This window comes from Nesoenas mayeri, assembly GCF_963082525.1.
Source record: "Nesoenas mayeri genome assembly, chromosome: 15".
Classification (NCBI taxonomy): Eukaryota; Metazoa; Chordata; class Aves; order Columbiformes; family Columbidae; genus Nesoenas; species Nesoenas mayeri.
This window is the reverse complement of record NC_137559.1, coordinates 16,387,969-16,412,430: the sequence shown is the minus strand read 5'-3', so window position 1 is coordinate 16,412,430 and position 24,462 is coordinate 16,387,969. Positions and strand designations below refer to the sequence as shown.

Here is a 24,462-nt window from a genome sequence, read left to right as displayed (position 1 = left end):
GTGATAATCACAACTGTTCTTCTAAGGAAAAGGTGGTCTTGACATGATACCCATGTCTGGCTGGAACAGAGGAGCGTACACGTAGAAAAAGAGACAACACAATACAAACAAGGAATTCATAGTAACAGAAGAACTTCAGAAGAACAAAGGAGAGTGTGTGCAGTGCAGCTTTACAAAACAAAGCAAATGCCTCTGGGTTTGCCGAGCCTGCTGAAGAGCCCTCGGCTGCTTTGAGCAGTGATGACTGCCTTCCAAAGTCACTCATCAGGATGTGACCCTTAGCCATGAATGTCTCTCTGCAGGCTTTAAGTTGATGCAGCTGTAGTCTCTTCAGGAGCTTAAATTATAAATACAGGCTAGGAAGGAATCGGGGAACGACTTAAAGTACGTGGTGCCAGGATGGGCAATGAGGAGGAAGGTCAGAGATCCCCGCTCTGCGGCTCCAGGCTGCGCGGCTCTCTGTGCTGGCTGCGGGACAGCTTGGGGAAGCGCGCGCTCGCTCTCGGGTGGTTGCTTTTGCTTACCGGTTCTCCAGAAGCCGGAATATCACTAGGAAGACAAGAAATAAAGACAGAAGCAGCCAGTTTATGTTACATGTAAATTATTCCATAGTTATTCCAAACATGAAAAAAGCAGATGTTATGAGAGCTTGGCACATGAGGTCAAAGTACAGCACACTTCTTCAGCTACACAGAACTGCGTTCTTTCTGCTGGTGTCTCAATGGGGAAGTACAAATGGGCTCTTTCAAAAATGAGAAATAATAGAACTTTCAATATGGAAGACTGCAAATTACAGGATAAAAGCGCATCTCTATGAGTTGCAGTTCGGAAATGGTGGGAAAAGCATTTTGAGGTGAAAAAAGTACAAGCAAACTAGACAAGAGCTTGGATGATGCTCCATTTAACAATCCTGTAATTATGGATGGATGTATCATTACATAATGAAGTACATTAGTAATACATCCTGTTGGGAATTCTTCTGTCTCTTCTGACCCACAACAGACTATAGTCTTACATGAACGAGCCTTTTGGAAAAGACTCCGAGAAGAAGTACATTAAGTTCAACAACAAGCAGTAACAGAAAATTCCGGCTTACCTAGGTGATATTCAGAGGCTACAGACTCCTTGGAAAACTACAGTATAAAGGGATAGTGTTGTACTTTTGCCATTCTTTTAGAGGACTCCACATGGTTTTTAATTATACTGCTTACATACAGATCAATAAATAAAACTACATTTTGCATTTTGCAACTTGACTAAGCAATAAAATTACAGAGCGTACAAAGCCAAACTTGTTTTTATAAGTTAAAAACAGCCTTACAATACCCATCTTCAGAGTGCATTAACAACTGTCAGGGAGGAATCGCTCATGTGCAGTTCTTGCCAGATGAAACAAATACAGCTCTGTTTTAAAACCATCACTGAGTTTGCTCTGCGCGGCAGGGACGGTCCCCAGGCCCTGCCAGCACCACGGGCACGTCCCGGCGTGTCCTGGCACCACCCGAGCGCTCCTGGCCCCGCAGCAAACAGTCCAGAGCAAAGCAAAGGCCTCGGACCCATCCTGGGGCTGCGGACACGGCGCTGGTGGGGAGCACCAGAGCCCAGGGGCTGTGCACTGGGGCCAGTGCTTTGGGACCACACTGCACACATTGGCTCCTAATCACTAAATCAATTAACACATCAGTATAGGAAACACGTGTCCAGCTCAGATACTAAACAGAAAACAAAATTACGGTTTTTAGTGGCGGTGTATGTTACTTGTCTACATTTCTGAGCACATCAGTCTAAAATAACCTTAGTTAAAATAATGCTTTAAAATTCACTGCACTCCTATTACAGTATTTACTCTTCCTAGGTAACTAGGACGTTTGTCACATGAAAAAATGGCATAAAATTCCTGCGGTATACATCCTGTTCTTTAATAACAAGATTAACAAGTCAGATCTTTAATTCCTTATTTTCCTTGTCACTAAAATCTCTAAAAATTAATTTAGCATGTATCCTTGGTAGCCAAGGATAATTGGATTTCCAACCCCAGTCTGATGGTTTCTTGTTTCGAAACTCAGCAATGCTATCCATGTTGTTGTAGAGAATTCTGATCATGTGAATGTGATTTCAGCTGTGCTCATTAGCATGGATCTCTTTTAGTAACATGAGTATTGTTACTCATTATTTTCATACAATCCATAAAACTGCAGTGAGGCAGTGTTGATACTCTAATGCTTGTAGAGCAGAGCGTGGGGTACTGGCTTCAGAGGGGTGTGACTCTGGGTTAAAATGTGTCTTTTTCAGAAAATGTAAACATAAAAGCATCTGAATATCAAACGTGCAATGGAATAAAATTAATTTTTCACCTCACTGAGATTTTCTAGATCTAAAATAGGTTAATTTACCAGCATAATGGCCACTGCTGATAGTACTTCAGCTTTACCAGGCAGGCAGCACTTTACAGATACTCAGTGCAGAAGGAAGCCCAGTGTTCGGTTCGACGGCTGGAATTTGGTGATTGCTTTATTGAAGGGACATTTTAATCCACAAGCTCCTCCTGCTGGTGTGTCCACAAAATGACATTAGTGTCACTTGTCCCTTCTGGAGCAAAACTGCCATTCAAAGAAAAAACTGCAAAGGTGTCAAATTAATTCCCCTAAACTGAGGAGATACAAATTAGTATCAGTCTGCCCTGGTAAGCATGGCTGACGTAGTAAGGTGATCTCAGGATAATTACATGAACACCAATGTCTGAGAATGGAGGACAAAAATTGCAAGTAATTCTGCTAATTTAAATGATGCTACTTCAGAAGATACATCTAATAACTAAATTAGAGATAACTTACCTTAAATGTCTTAGCTAATTTTTATAATGACAATCCAAATTCTAATGTAGGTTTACAGAAACTGTTTCATGCATCCAGCATGAGAAAGGAAACTAGAGCTGAAATTCAATTGATCAGCTCCATGGAAACAGATGTTGTATGGGGAAAAAAAAGTTGAGTAGTCATACATTTAAAAGTATGTATGTTCAGCCCCTTTCCATCCTCCCTCCTCCAAAATCTGATGAGAAAACTTTCCATCTCACTTGACTGTTTCAGCTCCAGCTTTTTATTCTACAATTAAAACACTGACTTTCAAATAACCCCCCGAAATTTTAACTCCTAAAGATAGGGAAAAAAAATACCCAAACCCCCACAAAATGCATGGTAATTGAATAGGAGAAAAAGGTTAATCTCCCATCTCTTCTGTCTCCTGTTACTAGATTTAATGATTTATTAATAGTTCTGGCCTTGAGGTCAAATGATACTTAAAGAGTCTCTGGCACTAAACAACCTTTAACACCTTTTTAAACCTATTGACGGTTCGACAGGTCCGATATCCCATGAACTTTCAGGCAGACATATGGAGACCTTGAAATGATCCTGTCAGTATTTCTGGCAAATGCCCATGAAGATGAACTGGAGACACTTGTTCTGAATCAGCTTTTGCCAATCTGTTTGGGGCGGAGGAGGAAGGAATAAGCAAGTCTACACAAAACGTTTGCAAAGCCTCTCATTTGTCTCATTCAGCAAGAACAGTCTCCAGGCTGGTTCTGGGGGGCTAAGGTAGGGTTGACCTGTACTTTTACTCTAACTAAAATACAAATTTAAAATATGTAAATCTAAACCAGATAGTAGCTATTCTAGAACAACTCTTCCAGAACAGCCACCCCAAGTCCCCGTGGGAAGCGCTTATACCTGTCCGAGTTACACCTGCTCAGTTTTAATACAGCATTTTTCATCCCATTACCTTCTTAGCCACTGAAGTCTTAACGGGGTTTAATTTTCTAGGCTGAGCCTGGCAGGCGGCCGGACGCTTGACCCTGTTCAGCACTGCAATGGCCAAGTATTAAAGGCTCAAGTTCTCGTCCACATTCGCACCTTGTCCCATTCTGAGGAAAAAAGCAGCCGGCTCAGGCAATCAATTCCTTCTGCCCACCAGGTCACTGTTGAGCTTTAAAGCATTCCTGATCGATCTGCCTGGCGTTTGTTTGGATCCCAATTCACTTGCATTGATTTTGTCATGGTGTCAAGTTCTGCCTGAGGTGCATCTACAGAAAATAGCTTAAAATAACTGGTCTTTTAATCAGCTTCTAGTTTATTCATACCTTTCATTTATTGCTCCCTGTCTATCAAAGTGTAAACTGCATTTTGTGCAGTTCTCTTTACATATCAGCATAAGGAACTGTGGTGTTGTCATAGCTGATGTTGTGAACGTTTACATGAAGAAATTTATTTCCCATCTCATTCTTTACTTTTGAGGATAAAATTAGAGAGAAAAGGTTTTTATCAAAATCGTGTAACACGTCTGCACCTGGAAATTCTTTCATACCAGCCAGAGATCAGAGAACAGAAGAGAAGCAAGAAGCCCATCTATGGAGCCCATCCTGAGCAAAGCTCAGGATCAGGTATTTCATATACATCTATAGATCTATATATCTACATATGTATATATCTCATATGTAAATGAATCTCCAGAAATACTCATGATTCTAGTTTTGCTTAATTGTATTAATTAATTGTATTAAAAACACCTAAACCTGGTGACTCTGTTTTGCCAGTTTCTTGTGTTACTAGTATTTTTTTTGTCATGATAATCAACCTAATTCCTGGCTATAATCGCAATATTTAATGTGGTAAACGGGATTCGGGCAGGAAGCCTCCTCAAAAAGGCAGTATTAAACAATGTACTGTATTAAGAGATCCGTATTAGACAATGAGAACTAAGTCTGACTTGCCCATACAACATATCTCAGCATCTTCTCCTGCCAATTAAAATCAGCTAAAACACATGCTTAGTGGCATTATTAACTAAGACTGACTTCATCAAATAATTTTATATACACTCTGGTAACTCCTAGCCTGCAGTGATCCGGGTAAAATCCTTGTTTCCAGTTGCTGAAGTGTGAAAATAATTGGAGGCACACTCCTGCCATCACTCCCAATGTTGTAGAAATAAAATATGATTATTAATAAGAAACAGTGATCTCCATCTATTAATTCAAATGGCTGAGTAGAGCTGTTTAAATAGCCAGCTATTAACAGAAGAAAGATCTGGGTAGGATAATCCCCGTGTGGTACCCTTGGACACCGCCAGGCCGGAAGGCATCATTACAGCAAAGCTGTCAGGTTAACAACAGGATAATCACCTCCTATCGAGATTAGATCTGAACTGATCAAATGAAAAGCATTAACTCTAATATTTTATCCACCTGTTTGATTAATAGGCAGCTCCTTCTACTTCCACATACATAATTCTACAGCAGAGCACAGGGTTCAGAACGACTTATTCAGTCTCTCCTTGCGGTGAAATAATTACAAACACATAAACATGCTTCCATTTGTTATCATTTGAATGATCCTAACTTGAACATTCGCGTGCTACAAATCCATTTCCATACCAGCATGTCCATAAGCATCATCTGCATTGATATTTGATTTTTTTCCATGACACTGTACATAATTCTGATTATCACATCCTTTTTTTCTTCCACCAACTTTCAAGTTGGCATAACAAGATGGTTACTGTACAGTAAATGTTTAATATCCAATCATTATATCCTGTAAAATGAATAATACCTATGATTATTTTGGATTAAACACACTCTCATTCAGGAAATGCTCAGAACTTTCTAAAACAACCTTTCATTAATTTATGTCTGAGTCTCATTCCTTGGCTTTCCAATGCAACATGACGTCTACACCCGGGAACACCTTCTGTTCTTTGTGGTGCCCCAGCCAGAATAACACAATGCACAATGTGGTGCTGGGGCTGGCGACCCCTGTCCAACTGACCAGAGAGCCAGAAACCACTGGACACACCTGTCAGAAAAAGTTCACCCCAATACATTGTTTATTTATAATTCATATAATTTCAGTGATTAGTTGAAGGACGGTAAGTTTGGCTATTGGATCCATTTCCATCCCAAAATTGCCGAGGTTCTGCTCTGTTGCGGGCTGGCTGACTTTGTGTAAGCAGAAGAACCTACCGAAAGGTGATTTAATGAACAAATGGTTCAGAAGCAGAACATGTTCCGAGGATGTTGATACAGTAACAAAACACAGGATTTGCTTTCAGAAGAACAGGGTTCAGTGAATACCTGGATTTATGTTTTCCTGCTAGTACTGTAATTATCATCTTTAAGGAAAGCAGAGATAGATCTAGGATACCTTTTTCTTGAAAATATTGAGGTAACTAAAACCAGAAGATGTGCACCAGGATTCACAATGTATCATATATGTGAAAATAAAAGCAGTAAAACGTGGGTTTGCAAGCAGCGATTCCCGTGCGACGAGGACGGGCCAGGCGCTGCCTCCGCCAGCCGCACCGCCTGTTCCACGCAAGGATGACACGGAATGGAGACGACTTCTGTTACCAAATTAGCTTTTGAACAGCCCACAACTGATGTGATTTGCACTGGGAGCAACAACAGAGTCTGCAGACTGTGCTCTCAGACACCGGCATATGAGAAGCCAGTGAAAGGAGGTTTGTATTGACACTCATGAGCTACCCATCTCTAGTTTGCACACAACAAAAAGCTCAAAATGTCAACCACCTTCCATGCCAAGCAGTGGGAAAAAAAGGATTCACCATCTCCTCTGATTTGCCTAATTTTGCCAGTATCACAGAGAAAAATCTGAAAGCTGAAAGCATTTCTTCCTGCCAGCTCATCCCTATCATTTACCTGATAGCGAGCTCACTGACAGAGAAATTTCAACTAAAACTTGCTGAGCATTCCTGCCTTACTTCACCATGGCTCATTGTAACCTTCAGCCTCACGGGCGCCGCAGCCGTTTCACCTCCTGCTCTGGCCATCGGCACCTGGGTCCCATTTGCTCGGGGAGCGAAGCGCCGTCCGTGTGTCTGTCCCGGCGGCCGCCGGCACAGCCGCTGCTCCCTGCCCAGGCTCCTCCCCGCCTGCTCCGCTGCTCGCTGCTTCCCGCTCGGCCCCCAAGAGATTTCCACCCAAGCAGCGGCACTGACACTTTTCAACATGGTTCCAATAGTGCCCACGGAACAACGCAATTTGGCTGGCATTGCTTGGAGTTTTGCAAGTGCCCATCATAAAGAACAACCTGCACAAGCAATTACCAGTGTTATTTTTAAGAACAACCCCCTTCTTTTAAAATTACCATAAAAGCAAATGGAATTATAAAGAAGAGTTGTGATCAAAACATGTTGTTTTGATCTTCCAAGCTAGTGCTTGAGTTTTAATTGCTCCATCAAGTTAAGAGGTATCAGCTGCTTCTCTCAAGTATCTTCATTCCTCATGAAGATTACAGCGCCGTATTAACATATGCAACGAGGCAGGAGAGAGCTGGCGCGACCGTGCTCAGGGACAGATCCAGGTTTGAATGGATGTCATGTTACCAATAATGGCTATAAACGTGAAAAATGGACAAACTTAACTGCTCCTAGAATCCTACAGAATCATAACTCACTGCTGCAAAACATGTTAGCAGTCATAAAAGTGAAGAACAGTGCTTTACAGCAATCACTCCTTCTGCTTTTTGTTTTTATTTGTTAAGTATGAAGGGCACCTTCCTGCACTCCAACCATTAGCCTGATCCTAACAGTGATCCACGACCTAAAAACTCAAAAATACAGGTCTTACTCTCAACCCATGGGAGCTTTTAGATTGTTCTTAATTTTAGCCTATGATTTTTAGTTTCCCTAAGCTTAAAAAAACCCCAACAAACAAACAAACAGACAGAGTTGGATAGCACATAGAAAACAGTGTACCTGCACCTGCAAACACCATCGCAGTGAGCCGAGGCTTGGCAGAGTGCAGTTAAACCTGCGCTCTCTAAATAAACTATAGTAATCAAGCTGGGAAAATATGTAAATAAAGTACGGAACTGAATACTGTCAACAGAATAACAAGGGAAATGCTGCCTTTGTTCTTGGTAGTGAAGCCGAGGACTCATGTTTACACCCAGCACAGCACCCACAGGGAAGCCAATCAAGGAGGGGGTGACATTGACTCCGGGAGCCCCCAGGGACGCGCCGGAGCTGCCGGGCTGGGCACGGGCTACACAAGCATCAGGCTGCCAGCAGAAAGAAACACTGTAATTGGCAAAAAAATCCCATTTTCTGTTTAGTCAGATATGAATTATTTTCATTGTAAGAAAATAACCAAGCAATGATAAATATAGCCTCATCCTTTCTTCAAGCAGGACTCGAAATCATGCTAACAGGAAGAGAGATGGAACTCCAGGGGGAGTTAAGTGTTCTGTACCTGGCTGGCCATGAGCTCCTGAAGTTTGGGGTCAGTTCTCCAGGTACCATCAGAATCAGAATCTTTAAAAAGTATAATGTATCATCTCGGTCCCTCTGAAATGCAGGTGCAACTATGCCAATGAGTGCCAAGTAAAAATAAATAAAATTTGCAGCCAGCTTGCTCCTTGCCGGAACGTTCGGGAACGCTGGCGAGGCGGCGCTGAGCGGCGGGAGGTCCCGGTGCCGCGGCCCCGCGCTGGGGTCACGCCCGGCAGCCGCGGTGCTGCGGTTCCAGCTCCGCGGCCGCTCCTGGGCCCGGCTCAGCCTCACCCGCACGGGAACTGCGGGGTCACAACAAAGGCACTTTCCGCTTCTACCCACAGACTCCTCAGGATGTTCCTCCTCTCTTGAGTTCTGTGGCTTTTGGCCACATGAAGATTTTGGTGCCAACCTTGAGAACAGGACATTTTATGTCCTTAAATGACTTCTGAACTAAACAGTAACTAAAAAAGGTGCTGAGGTATCACTTCCCCTGCTTTAGGAACAAATCAATGGAGCATCTGTATGGAGAGGTCAGTATTCCACATGAATGTATACAGTGCCAGAAGGCAATCCAATGATGCAGGCTTTTGTCTTTGTTAGGGCAGGCAGCAGGAGGAAAGCCTGAGAAGACATGATGTCCAGCGGGTGCCGGCGGCTCCTCCTGCGCGGCCGCAGCGCCGGGACTCTGCGCCCTGAGCTCCGGATGTGATCCACGGCAGCCTCACTGCAGTGACAACACTCTACGGTCAGACACGACGCATTTTGACCCTTATGCATAGAGCTTAGGAAAAGCTGGGCAATGCATTTTGTTGGAGTCTTCAGGATTTAGATCACTCAGCTGTGATAAAATATTCAGTCTGCCTGGCAATGCAAACCAGCCCCGTCTTACTTCCCTTTGGCCATCCCTCACTGTTCTCAACAGCCAGCGCTTTCGGATTTATCCCTTTAACACACAGGAGTCTTCTGCTGAAAGACTTTTAAAGGAGCCGGACATTCAGAGCTGGTCTGTATATTTATGATTTAGCCAGAAACTGCATTAAGACTAATAAATTAACTCTCTTATAAAGAATCAATTTATGAGTTCTTAAAGGTTAGAATAAAATTTCAGAAACAGCTTTCAGAATTAAAATAGAGATGGAATAGTAAGAAACAGGCTCTTTGGCTCATTTTGCAGTTGTGAAATTAAGGAATTTTATGCAAACTGTTTACAAGGCACAGATTTCTAACATTTTCTACAGGGAAGAGCAATCTCTGCAGACCCACATATCAGTGGTTCTTCTTAGTACATATCACGTATTTTGCGAAACTCTTAAGTGTAATTGTGTTACACTTAATCTAAAAATAAACCTTCACGCTGCAGCAGGTATAACCAAACTGCAGGGGCCTGTGTGATTTACAGGTGAAGGCTGAAGAAAAGCGCCTCTCCTGCTGCGGCAGGCAGTGGCACCAGCCAGCCCCGCACGGACCCTGCCGGCCGCCGCTGCAGCGCGGGAAAGTGAAGGGGATCTGCACCAGGGAACCTGCGGCTCTCCTGACGCCACCCTGGGCAGGAGCAGCCGCGCGTTCCGCTGGACCCACGGCCACGCTGGAAAGCCACGAAGAACTGGGGCTGCTGTCAGGGTCGGCCGCTGCAACACGCGTGGGGACGGCGGCTGTGCCAGCGCCGCTGAGCCGCTTATTTCTGCACAGGCTTCAACAGTTTAGCTCATTTTGCGCTCCTGAACTGACATCTGGCCTCATTTGTACCTACAGAGAATGTATCTGGAGACCTCTGGAGCAGTCTAAAGAATATTCCTAAAACACTAGCAACAACCAGTTTCTTTACTCATTTGTTAATGACGTGAAGTGGTACTGCAGGGAAGGATGCGTGCATGCCATTAATTTTTGTTATTAATAGATGAGTGCCCATAATTACACCAAGTTTTTCTAGAATCCTTCGGTTAACTGTTCATGGATTCTGCTGTCACAACAGAAGTGCCCAATATACTGAAACGACACCACAAAAATAGCATCTGAAATACAACAGGACTGAATGGGCTATGTTTATAGCTGGCAGATGAACAAAACCAAGGAACAAAAAGCTTCTGTAGGATGTTTTGAGCTTCAGTGATGGCCTGTAGCTAATTCATGCTGTTTTCAAATGGGAAACTGATGGTTGCTGAAATATTTTTCAATACAAGTTCAAATGAGGAAAAGAAATAACCCACCTCCTTTTGAAAAACGGAGCAGTTTGGCATAAACAAACTTGTTGTGGTCTGGACTGAAGCCAAGTACACGCACGAGCACAAAGCCACCTCCCTTACGAAGATTATTTGCTTCATGTATTTGAATGGATGCCTCCATTTATCCATTACTGCCAGTGCCGCGCAGAAAGGACTATGAATAAGCACTGGAAGACTGAGCATTCCTTACTGTTTCATATGCTAAGAGAAAGAAATAAAGCTGCTGTATCCATCTCTCGGCAAAGCCTCTTTCGCTACTGTGGAAAAGTAATTAAACTTAATCTTTGGGTTTATTCTCAATGAAATAAGCATTACAGAATACTTTTTCTTGCAACACTCCAAATCTAACCATTACGAGAAGAGAAAAAGTTTAAAGTTGTGTTGCTTCATTAGCAAATTACTTTTTTTAAAACCCGCCAGTAATTATGTAAAATTTACACACGGGAGCACATTTACACACTGATTTGAAGAACAATGTATTTTCAATACTTGTTCTCCCCGTCTCTTTTTTTCCTTCCTGTCGGATTCCTTAACGGCAACGGGACGGAGGCGCAGACATTCGGGGGATCTGCGGCGGGGAGCTCAGGCCGCACGCCCCACAAGGCACCACACGAACACACCGCGCCAAAGCTGCTGGCAGACGCCGTCCTGCGCCAGGAACGTCTGCAGATGTCACGGATGAGCCACCAATGTGGAAAGGGCCCTTCCCTTCACCTCCAGGGGTCAGTTCTGCACAGGGGCCTGTCCAGGGGCGACACAACAGCCCCGGAGCTCCTGCCCCCGGCTCCGCGGGCGCGACCCCGCTCGGTCCTGCTCGGCGGCAGAGCTGCCTTGGGCAGCGACTGTTCACTTGCTGCTCCGCCGTCTCTGCCGCTCTTCCACGTTTTAGGAAGCCTTGGAATAAAAGCGATGTTTCAGATGGTCTGCGTTCCTGGCAAACACCTTAATCAAGCTGCCCTTGTAACAGAATTCAAGCTGGAAATGGCAAGTCAGAGACTTTCTCTTGGACATATGCTCTTAATTTAAGCCACTGTTGTTTGTCCCTGGAGTTATCTGTTACAGACTGTGTCTATCCATTTCACAGCTCTGTATAATATTTCTCTAACTAGAGATATGAACTTCTCATGGATCTCCAGACCAAGTTTTGTCCAGGTCATGTCCCCCAGGCCAGGCTATTGTAGTTTTAAGTGACATGTTTTACCATGCAGCCTGGTTGAAGTAAGAAGCCCTGACGTTCCTTTGATCACATCAAAGAAAGTGAGGAGTAGAAATAACCTCACCCTTTGATAGACTAGTACGGCTTCAAAAACCCCTCGACATGCCACAGTTGCACGATATGCAACTTCCAAATTTATTAGAAATACAATTTGAATATATTACAAATAGATTTTTTTTTTCCATTTCTATTCATTCAGTGAGCATATATTTAAATAAATACATCCCCATGCAGTTGTACATTTCAAATCCTGATTAAAAAAAAAACAAAAAAAGAATCATTAGAAGTTATCTGGGCTATGAGATCTTGTCAATAAAGAAAGTGCAGTCTGTCTCCCCAAAGCCCTCGTGCTCCACCGCCTGGTATCTGCTTTGGGCTGTCTGGAGAACGTAACTTGGAAAACCTTCCTCCTGGAACTGTCCTGGGCTTTTCCAGCTCTGCTGCTCCCAAACCGCGCAGAGGCCTTGGGGCGCTCGGGCCACGTCTGCACCGCGCAGGGACAGCCGGTCCAACCGCGATCACGGACGGGAACGACGCACACCAGCGCCCCTGTGCCCGCCCGCGCTGCACAGACCGCTCTGACCGACCCCGCGGCAGCTCAAAAACATGCTCATATGAACCGCTTCCAAAACGCTTTCCAGTGGTGCATTTGTTTTCTGTAAGAGACCTGCAGATGGTTCCCTTCCCGTCTGTAGTTCCGAACGGGCTGTGACACAACCCTCAGCTGCAGCCGCTGACACTTGACTGTCCATTTCTAAAGCTGGCAGTTTTCTTGAAATAATCTCAATAAAGAGAAACTTAACAAGCAATTAGAGATCAGCTAGTTTAAGTGCAGATGAAGAATAAATACTACAAACTCCTTTGCAGGATTTAGTAGGCCAAAATTTAAGCTTTGAAAACCACAATTTCATTACAGGGAATTTGTGTAGATTTGGGCAAGCGTGATCTTGTTTAACTTGTATTAACTTGTATTCTTTAACAGTATTATTGCCACAGCAAACAAGGGTAATTAATTCAGGTTTGTAATTGCCATGAAGTCTGATATCAGACTGTACTGCCCAGGAGGTAAATTAGTGGGCAGGAAAATGGCTCAAGAAGGGCAAATCTTGTGAAAAGATCATTATTCAGATATGTCAGAGGTATCTGTGGGCTGTATATGTGACACATGAAGCAATGAGGCTCCTGAAATGGTCTTGAACAGCAATGCCACAAATTGCTCTTATCATCCACACTTACCATTACGTATTCATCCTAGTACCTATCACTGTGATAGAGACAATGTAGTGTATCTCACCTGCTGAATACTTTTTAAAATTACACTGAGAAAAAAATCATCTTCATATCAAATAAAAATATTCACTTCCACTTTTTGGCCAGTCTGGTGCACACTGATGACTTGGATGCTAAGGAAAAAACATATTAGAATAATATTCTGTATGTTTGTGGGCTTTTTATATTGAAAATTCTGTTTCCGTTGTAGAACATTATATTAGTAGGTAGGACTTTGACTGAAAAGGGACAGAAGCACACAGCGTGGGGGGTGTGAGGCGCGTGAGCTCCCGCAGGCCGGGCGGTGACACCACGGCTGACGCCATCCCGCGGGAGGGACAGCAGCGTCCCAGCGCCGCGCGGGGGCTGCTCTGCAGGGTCAGCTCTGTACGGACCCGGAGCACAACCGCGAAAGGTGTCCAGGCTTCTCACTTACCACAGAGTTTAGGGAAACGCTTGGAAAATAAACCCCTTTTTCATTAAATTAGGTATATTATTGGAGCAATTTCTTTAAAAGAAACCTACTCGAGTATTCGTGCCAGAAACTGGTTTTCATTGTAAAAAGAAATAACTGGAAATTGCAAACAAGAGTTATTAGACTTAGCTTCCTTTATAAATCATGTCTACTTGTTAATTAACAGAAAAAAAACCCCTGAAGCTTCTTTGATAATTCCTGTTATTTGAAGGAAGGGAAGGACGAAAGGAAATGCCCTGTAAGATCTCTTACCCAGTCACGTAGAAACACATTCCCCGTGCTTACAAGCTGTTGTGGATCCTGCGGAGATGTCAGTCTCCTTCAAATGTAAAAATGTGCCATGTCCTCTCTCGCCCCGCTGTCGGCGCTCGGCCGCAGCCCAGGAGGCCCATGGAAAGCTCCCTCAGCACGCTGCTGGGCGCCGGACCATCTTCACAGCTACACTCTGCAACTCCTGACTATCGTTTGGGATGAGAACCAAAACACGTGAGTGTAGGACCCTGCCGCAGAGCTCACGGCCCCAGCGCTCTGACCGTCATCCCAGAGAGCGCCGAGCCCTGAGCTGCCCCCGCCATGGCTGAGCTCAGCCCGAGCCCAGAGCAGCAAAGCCAGGACTAACACGGCAGCGCTGGGCCAGGGCTCCGATCCCATGTTCTGCCATAGAGCTCGCTCCTTGGGCCGAGAGAAACAGCACAGCAGCCCCATACACGGCTGTATTTGAAACAGTATTAGAATTGCCACTCAGATGTAATTTGGTAAGGATGCACATATGCCCCACACATGCACATTTTATGATTTTATGTATCAGCTTAGAGTATATCAATACCAATAAACAGAAACAACAGAGTTTTAGAACAGTACAAGGAAAATGTTTCCTACTGAGGAAATACAGGTTCTAAGGTTCAGGATAAGCAGTGTATATATACTGCTGCATGAAAAAAATCAACATATAAATTACCTTAGAATCTACTGAATGCTTACATGAGCAAAACTTGATTTTAAAGTATGCGGATGACAAAGTTATAGAAGATAGAAGACATTTCCTTACGCATTTTCTAAGTTTCTACTACTAACAAAAAGAAAAAAAAAGTGGAATTTTACATCTAGAAATCCTAAATTATGCTGAAAGATTTCTCAGACGCCTAAAATATGCACGGCAGCATTTTGGAAATCTTAATTTTTAGCTAGATACAAAAGTATCTTCTTCATTGGAGGCAGACAAAAGTTAAATAAAAAGAACTCGAAACAGTCTGTAAAAGTTCAGTTCACCAGCTCAGCTTCTAGTTGCCCGTCCCTGGGGACGCGATCGTGTCACGGACCCTCAGCGCAGCCTCTGCTCTCAGGAGATGGTTCACAGCACTGGAAAAGAGTTAGAACTGGAGGGATGACCGTGAAATGTGAGTTAAGCCACACTGGCTGCAACTGGTGAACGTCATCTGGCCGACATTCAGAAAAAAACAGGATCATCCTTATAAAATTATCAGCTTAAAACCTCTGCCATTCCTTAGTTAAATTAATTGCTAGGTTATGCAAAAAGGCACCGTGCAAAAATTGCACCAGACCTTCTCATACTGAGATCCCAGGCAGAGCTGAGTCTTTATACTCAATGAGAACCTTTGAAAATACCAGAATCGCGTATGTATGTATGTATGTATGTATGTACGTATGTACGTACGTACGTGTTTTTCATTCAAGGCTTGTTTCCAAAGGACAGACAGAGGCCCTTCTCTGCAGTGTGAGCAAACCCCGGCCCTGCTCAACCTCCAGGAACACTAATCCCGGTCAGCTATATGAAACGGCTCCTTTCTGTGTGCCAGCGCTCCAGGAAAGGAAAATAAACCCCATAGCAGAGAGGGTTTCTATGTTTCCTCCTTCTCATTCTTCCCCACCATCTTCCTTTCCGCCCCATTTTCACGTACATTCTCTACCTGCAGTCCAAACTGTCCCAGTCCGCCTCTTGCTTCTGTTATTTTTATAGCACTCCTCTCCTCTTTGCTCATTTATTCTCTTATTCCCCACCTTCTCCAGTTTTTCTTTCTTTACTAATGCACTTCAACAGCCACACCAGCCCGTCACCCGCACCCTCCCCGCCGCTCGCTCCTCTCCCCTCCCCTCCACGCCTCGTTCCTCTCAATACACCCTGTGCTGAGCTGACTCTGCGAAGCTGAGTCAGACCTGTTGCCCAGCAGTCGAGTCGTTCCCCCAGCTCCCCATTCAAACCAACTCTCTCCTGCATTAACAACCTGCACACCGAGTTTTCTCTTTCGAATCAATTCATCTACTTCATGTTTCCGTTTGCCCTCATTTCACATTTTCTTTATTACACTGTCGACTCAGCTCCCGTTGACTCTCGGGTTTTCAGCCACCCAAGCTTTGTGAGGAAGTCCCGCTGAGGCTATGACACGGTTTCATTCCACCGTTCCACCTTCCGAAACACATTGTGTGAAAACCCCCAGGTTAAGGCATTTTCAGGACACTTTTCCAGGCTGAAATCTTCATTTGACAGTTCTTGCTGGACAAGTCACTCCAGTTAGAAGAACGACTCCGGGGAACGACTCGCTGCTGTTGCGATTCGGGCCCTTCTGGTTTGATGCAGTTGTTAATTTAACTTTAACTGGAACGCAGACGCTGTGCTGTGCACGCTGACACAGCATGAGAACGACAGCTTGGGTTAAATTCTGTTCCGATATGTCACTGGTTAAATCCCTTAACCAGCACTGATAGACAGTAAAAAGAGGGTAAAGTGAGCATACTGGTACAAAACCAGAATGCTTACCAGGAACATACATTGATTTTGTATTTGAAGGGCAGGTAAAGCTATCATATGGCTAGCCTGAAAAGAACAACTTTATTCTTTTATTCACTAAGGAAAATCATGCCACATTACAAAGAAAAGGGTTCAAGGTGGCTGTCAACACTGCCAAGAGCAAAACCAGAGAAACTCACTGCTTGATACCTTATTCTACAGCAAAATGCTACCAACAATGAGGCGGGTACTTTGAAGAACTGCACGCTTAATTATATTATTAGTAGTGTTTCCAGCATTCCACTTTTCATAGCTCAGATGCAAAAATTTGTTCCAGGTTCAAAACTGGCTTAAGGAGCTTTAAAGAATGTGGGATCTATTGTTTATGAATTACTTATGGACAGAAGCAGGATTTTGTGTGTGTGTTTATTATGCAGAATAGTTTATGGTCTAGCTAACCAAATCCACCTTGGCAAACACTTGCCAGTTGGAGGAACATTCGGTATATATGTACTGATAGGAGTGATGTGGTTTTGTTGACGGGCAACAGAAAATGAGCAGATTCACATTTAGTCCCTAAGCTATGGAACTCTGCAAAGGGTTTTTTATCTTCCCTCAGTGCAATGGCTGGATGTCTCAAAACTTACTAGTTACCTCCTCCTACTAAAATAACAAGGGTTCTCCACATTCATTTTAAATATCTGTCTTGCTCTACAAACTGACTTCATATCTGTGTAAGATATATTTGGGAATGGACACTGGTTATGTATTACATTTAACAGTTTATAGTCCCGAGTGGTGTTACTCCCAGTTACTGGGCTGATGTTTGCTGCAGTGACCCCAGCAACCGACCGAGGGGTTTGCAACTGCAACCCAGACGAGCGGGGCTCCTGTGTCACTGCTGCTGCCACAACTAAGGAAAACCCGCGACCTTCAGGGCAGGGCTGGGCCTGCCAACCGCGGCACGCAGAGGAATCGCAGTCTTAGAAAAACCAGGTCCAGCAGCAGAACCGTGAGCCCAGGACGGCGTTGGCCAGTCTGCCCAGGCTCAACCGTCCCTCTCCTGTTCCGCAGCAGCTGCGCACTGCCGGATACCAGTAACTGCTGCTCAAACGCATCGGTCTTGCAGCTAACTTGTTTGTATTCAAGATAATTTACAATCTCAGCTGTTCTGATTTAATTCTGAAATATATTAAAGATTTGACTTTATTGGTGTAAGTTAACAATTTGTTATATTACTACCTGACTTACAGAAATGTGAATTTAAAATAAGAGCTGAGAACTGTAAGACAGAAAAACAGTGACAGCAGAGATCAAAATTATAGTTTTGTGAGTCTCTTTTCCGGTTTAATGCTACGTTGCTTGCAAAGTAAAGAAGAGAATTACGCATGTACTTGTGTTTGCCCAGCCTCAGCCCCGACCCCTCCTGCGCTGGCTCTGGAGCCCGCTCTGCGCTTCCAGCCACAACTGCCGCAGCTCCAACGCCCGAACATGGAGTGAGCTCCCTTGTGAGCGAGGGACCGAGCGCGCCGCGCTGGTCACCCAGGGCGCAGGGTCTCTGCTGCCGGCGCTCCGCACCTCTGGGGGCGCCGCTACGAGTCAAGCGCATTGGGGACATCAGCTCCAGCGGTCAGAAAACCTCCCTCTTGCTAACGGCTCACCAACTTCATCACCCAGCAGTAAAAGAGCAAGATGAAGAGGTAAATGCTACTGAGAACGACAACTCTTCTCTCAGGATGCCCTCTGAGCCCGCTGTTAACTGGGAGGGAAAATGACAGAAAGTGGTGGTATGACGGAACAGTCAAAAGCACCTCGATAACCAGTCCCCAGTTCACCTGACCAGCATCCCATCTCACCCCCGGCTGCCCAGACCACCAAAAATGGCTCTGCAAAACAGTTCCCTTGTACAAACTGGGAACCAGCCATAGTAGAGCAATAAAAGGAACTCAAAGTGCATGTTATAAAGGCGATAAATGAAAAAGTATTAGGTAAATTGATGATTTCATATTTTCACGGTAGGCAACGTGGCATTTTTACTACTTCTTAGAGCCATGGTTGTTATTTGCAGATGGAAACAGACCATCAGTTATTATAAAAGCTCATCCTGTACAGCACTAAAGTTGGCTGGGACACTGAACATGGCTTATTCAACATGATCTCAATTTGTTTCAGAGCTTTCTAAGTTGTGTGTTTTAAAGGAAAATAATATATATACCAATTAGTTATGAACAGCAACAGATAAAAGTGCTTTCTGACTGGTACTGTCAATCTACTTGCTTTAATTTTTTGCCTCATTCTTTTAAACCATACGATGGAGAATATTTCTTGTACATTTCCACACACGTAAAAGAAATGCCATACCATATCCTCTCCTTCATCAGCTTCAGCAATTTTAGACACAGACTATCAGTGCTGCCTGGTTTAACATTCCGATTTTCTCGGGCAGCATTAATCAAGAGTTTATTCTGAGGCAAGTGTAAAAGATCACAAGCCTTCAAATGCTTCCAATGGTGATAGGAGAGTATTCAATTCTAGTACAGGATACACTAAATCGTTCTTCTCAAGGCACTGTAAAGGTGACCCTGAATACAAAGAAGCGTGACAAAAAATCTGCTTGATGGAAACATGCTCATAAATACCTATTTGTGAGGCCTGCTGAACAATCCACAGCAACTGACTTCGCAGAGCAAGTCTTTATTGACATAGTGATTGGTGTAAGAGAAGTTGATTGTTTTTTTAATGGCAAGACCCAGTAACAAGGCAATAAATACACTCCATAAAGCCTTCAGTGTTATGGAGTTGCTGTGTGACAGACCAGTTTTCCTGGGCATCACACCAAGGCAAACGGGTGACAAACACCTTTTCTCTGCGGTGTCTCAGGCCTGGAATAACTCAACTCTGAGGGGAGTTCAGAAGGATGTTGTCAATGGTACAGACACCGAGCACTCAAACACATCTTGCTCAGCACGGCCTCAAAGTGACAGACCTGCAAACGCACGGGAGAGCAAGGAAGTGTCAGCCAGGGTGAGAAAACAGGTGGGCAGGAGTCAGAGGTGAGCACGGAAACAGATCCTTTCACCTCCATAAAACCCGTTTACACTGGGCACTGCTGGCACGTTTCTCTTAATGAGATCAACCACTGGAAAAAGTAATACAACCTATAGAAACGCACTGGAGGGGAATAAAGTACCAAAAAAACCAAACAGAGTTTCTAGTCTTTCTTTACTTTAACAATTGAGAAAATGTTAACAACTACAAACAACAGTTTTAAAATTATTAAAACATATATTCTGACTCTAACTCTTCACTTTGCTTAAATCTTGATCTGAAATGTAAAGGATCACAACACTTACATGTAAAGCAGGTATCACTGATAATTTTACATGCCTCTCGTAAATCATCAGGAACTACAGATAATGTTCTTCCTCATTAAAAATTGTAATTCAAGCTCTAGTGAGTAGTTACTTGAGCACAAACCTGTGTAAAACTCCTGCCAGCAGGACGGAGCTGCCGCCAGCAGGGATCCCGAGGGCTGACGGGGCTTGGAATTGATCTCCATCCACGGCCCAACAGTATTGCCGTGATCCCTGCCCGGAATCAGGACAGCAGGGACTGGAAACTCTTTGGCTGGGGTGTGTACATATTAACTCAGAATGGTTATCAAAACTGCACATTGCAATAACATTGATGGGGAAGATGTCAATTCTGTCAAACATGAAATAGTTCGAGAATGCCCCACATGGGGAACATGAACACAAATTTAGATCTATCATTGCTCTGCTCACAAATCAGACTAGGGAGCTTTTCTCTCCACGATACTTCTAGCAGCATCTCTGTACCGCAGGCTGCCCCTGCGATCAAAAGGAAGAAGAGCAAATGACGTTTCTTGCTGGCACAGGTACGTCTCTCTTCCCAGCACGGGTGGCATCTTCCACAAGAGCTTCAAGGGAGCATTCTTCCATACACACACTCTGATCTAAGTGTGCTGAAAAAACCCTCAAAGATAAACTAAGACTCGGTCAATAATGTACTCAAGTCAAAACAGAGCTCCCTTGGCCCTCCTGCAATGTCTTTCACACACAACAGAATAAAACTCTGCTATAATTTGCATTATGGAGGCAATCATCTTCCACAGATAATCGTCTTTCCCTAGCGCAGTTTCCAGATTTTTACCATTTATTCAGACATTTCAGAAAACTAACCGCTGGTACTAAAGTAAGAAATCACTTTGCAAACCTTAGGTGTGAAGAAAAGAGGAGGATGCAGGACAGTTCTTCACCACACGGGGGAGCAGCAGCGCTGCAACCAACGCCGACTGACACGCCTGACACGCTCTTCCAATGACTGAAGGTTTTAGTGCAGGGATCGAAGTTTTGATTATTTCACAAATAACCCTTCCAGTTCCAGACAGATCACTGTATAACTGAAAACTACAGCTGTAACATCATCTTCACTTGTTTAGATAAAACCAGCTTTACAAAGCCAAATGCTTCTAAGAAGCCTCTCACCACTATTTCTCTGTACTCCCTCACTATATTCAACCATCTCCTTTCACCATGGAGCATCCTGTGTCTCCCCCACTCACTCTTCCCCCTGTATCGCTGTTTCTGTGCCTCCTGATACATCTTTTCCTCCCTGGTTTTCCTCTAACATTCACAAACACTCAGCTCCTCCGAGCAGGGAAACACGTGCCAAAAGACAAAGACACCGCAACATCACAACACAGCTCTTGCAGAGGAAAAGAGATGGAGGGATGAATTCTCATCTACTTTGACCAAAGAATTTTTGTCCAACTTTTTCACATTTCAGGTCGATCAGAACAGGCGTGATGCTTTTGTTAAGTTTGCTGTCAAGTCCCAGAGGCTGTGAGAGACTAAAACCAGAGCTGGCAGTTACCGAGTCAGGAATGCACAAACCAACAATACCCGTGAGTCAACTGTATGGTAGTTAAGAACAATCCACTCCAATTCAAATACTTTTATTCTACCATCAGCAAAAATTCCACAGAAGAACAGTACATTATTGCAATGGAACCTTCTGCATTATCTGAACACGCTAATCAAATTTTAGATATCTAAGCTATTTTTACTTCACCAATCATCAGTGCTTGGCAACACAGTTCTATTGAAAGATAAATATTGTGCAACGTCTCTGTATAGTTTTATAAGTAGATCAATCAATTAACATAGCAATAAATTAGTTTCATTAGCATGTTTCAGGCATTAGGAGGTGCTTTACTAATTAAAAGTCACATCTTTAAGCAAATGCTATTCCCAGTTTATTCCTGCAATTATATTCCTCTTTATCAGAGTGCTCGCTTCACTGTTAGAGAGCAGAACCCAGGCAGAGAAACCAGAGCTGATCAGGGCGCAGGTGACAAGAGCAGCGGGCACGCCCAGCACCGGCAGCGCACAATCCAGGATTCTGTTAGAACAGAAGGCACGGATCCATGCACTAATCGCTTTGAGAAGTGCCCTGCCATTGCCAGCTCATTTTTTGAGAAATTAATCTATTCAGAATTGCACTTAAAACTTCCTTCCTTAGCACCACTATTGTTCTGCAGTATTCAGGGACTGCTTGTGTTTAATGGTGCTGGTCACCGGGCACGGCCCCGCAGAACCCGGCACCGCCCACGCTGCACATCCCGCACACACCACAGCTTCGCCGTCCCATTTCCAGAGCCGGCACGGCTGACCGGACACCCGGCACCAGCATCGTGTGACGGCACCGCCCAGCGCACGCGAACTCAGCACCTGTTCTGGTTTTGTTAAAAACAAGTTTCTCTGTCAGTGAATTTGCCTGTCAGCTAAAGCTTCATATCAACTGCATTTTCCTGGAGAACCAGACACATGTTTTGGTAAAACCTAGCAATGGAATGCAAACTTATTGATAAGCATGGATGGACATCTCGCGAGAGGGGCGACGAGGAACAACTGACCAACTGTGTATAACATTCCATTCACGTGATTACTTCATATAAAATGGGAGATCACGAGGATCTCGCTCTCTTGTTCTTATGGCGACATTAGGAGAGGACCTTGCTAGTTGTCCCTGCGAACTGAGGCCAGTGACAGACTGAATCCAGCTCCGGTTGGCTACAGAGTCCAGTCCAGGACTTTGGGTGCCAGCTCTGCAGTTGCTGAGACTTTCCAGATTGGTTTTGTATATTTTGTATTATTTTCTCTATTCTTATTAGTAGCATTAGTAAAACATCTTTAATTTTTTCCAACTCTCTTCTCTCTGTCCTTCTTTTCCTCCCGATCGCCTGAGCTCAGTGGAAGGGGGGAAAGGAAGGGGCAAAAGGGGGAAGTGGGGGGAAGAGGGGGGCAACAATACATCTGCCAGGGTTTTATTGTCACCCCGCAATCTTAACCCTCGACAGCACCACAGACCCATCTACAGCAGGGATCCTGTCAAAGGATCCTCCCAAGAAGTGTCCAGCACTCACATATAATAGAGCAATACCTGAAAATATTCCAAACGATCCTTTTCTGCAGAATAAAATTTTAAAACAGAAACACTGCTGGGTTGGTGCACAAGTATGTGTATGTGCACGCTTTTGCTTATTTATGTCATACCCAGAATTCAAACAAGAGGAGGGATTCCCATTCCTTCAATGCAGAAATTCCGTATTAACCACCATTTCTGCTATTTTGTTTACATGCTAAACAAACATACTTTAGAATGATTTTGCTTTTTCACGGAATCATCTGTTGCAGCTTTTCATCCAGCAAGGCTCATTAAATAAGAGCTCTACTGCTGCTATAAAGGTGGTGCCATCAGTCCAGCTGAGCGAGTCCTAAAGGGATGAAATCGGTGGAATATCTTAGAAACCTCTCTAACTATAAAACTGATTCCTCATAAAGCATAAAATGAGGCAGAGAATTTTAGAACATGGCATGAGCAGAATACAATTACAAAAAACATTTTTCATTCACCTTATATGATATTGAGATTTAAAGTCTTGCAAACAGAGAAATTTATAATCCTCAGATTCCTTTAAAATTTCGATGAAAACCCCATCTCAATGCTGTCACTGGCTAAGAACACAGGAAAAACACTTCTAAAAAGTCTTCTCCTCTACCTTGATACGTAAATACATTAATGTCCATGTATTCAAAGACGTTATTTAAAAGTATTTCATAAACGTTTCTGTGAAGCAGTTTTAGTTAATTCTTCACAGTTCCGCAGTGCCCGCGCTCGGCACACGGCAAACTGCGCCTTGCCCGGAGCTGCAGCCACGAACCAAACGCAGCTGGGAGTGTGCAGTCACCTCTGAGCAAATGCTTTTAACCCTCTAAAGTATTTGGAAAGTAACTCGGAAAGGGTCAATTTTCAATTTCTTTAAACTGAACTCAGAGATACAACATCCATAGGAACCTCACAGTGATTTTCTTAAAATATTTATTTCATTTATGCTTGAAAGCAATGTTTTAATGCTAGCAGTGGTACTGTATAGAAGTTAACACTTTTGGACGTCTCATACCTTTAATGTACACATGTGAATGTTCTCAATGACACTCCGACAATTCCAACTGAAACACAGATCATATGAGAAACCTCAAAATCCAAACCGAGTCTGAATTCTTCATTCCATTAGGAACAAGCATCTATTCTTCCTCGTGGTCTCCAGACCAAAAGCAGGCGCTTGGCTCTGCACACTGCTCAGTGTCCAACGAGCCTTAGCAGAACATTTCCAGGAGAGCGTTTTGGTTGTTTTGAGAGGTTGACTGGTTGGTACTACAATGTGCCTGTCAGTTGTTAGGTGTGACTGTCACCGTGCTTCGCAAAAGGTCCCCTTCCAGGAGGGAAAAGTATTTACAAAATGAGAGAGAGGCAGAAATAGTGAATTCTTTCCTACACTTTAACTTGGTGACTCGAAGATAACTGACACCAAACTCCTAAGCACGCAGCTTTTGCCATCAAACACGCTGCCGGGAATGACGGGCAGCAAAACGATGACGGCTTTTTTTATTTGAACAAGACAGTCCTCTAATGACCCCAGAGAGCTGCTGACTCCTCTGCGCCCAAACACGCCCCGCAGAACCTGCTCGGGCCTCTTTCCTGCTGCTCTACTGAGCACATTCTCCGCTTTCTTTAAAGCACGTGTGTGAGCAGCTACCACAGAGAACAAATGTCCAGCCCTGCAGCTTGCAGAACTTATAATGAATTGTTATCTAGAAACGGTTTAAACATGGAGCTGTGGCCTAGAAAACAAGATTAAAAAAATACGCAGCACAGT

At 43.9% G+C, this 24,462-nt stretch overlaps 1 protein-coding gene across 4 annotated transcripts in view; it reads right to left on the bottom strand.

The window, feature by feature from the left end:
- Positions 1-232: 232 nt before the first annotated feature.
- SNX29 (sorting nexin 29) overlaps positions 233-24,462 on the bottom strand; it is a 123,909-nt gene continuing 99,679 nt past the window's right edge. For 3 of the 4 annotated variants that reach the window (XM_080354148.1, XM_080354144.1, XM_080354146.1), the window contains one exon: positions 233-549. In XM_080354148.1, coding sequence (XP_080210274.1) covers positions 420-549 — 130 coding nt within the window. In that variant the 3' untranslated portion in view covers positions 233-419. Of the gene's footprint in view, positions 550-14,401; positions 14,834-24,462 lie in introns of those variants that run through there. The other variant, XM_080354145.1, reaches the window with a different exon arrangement.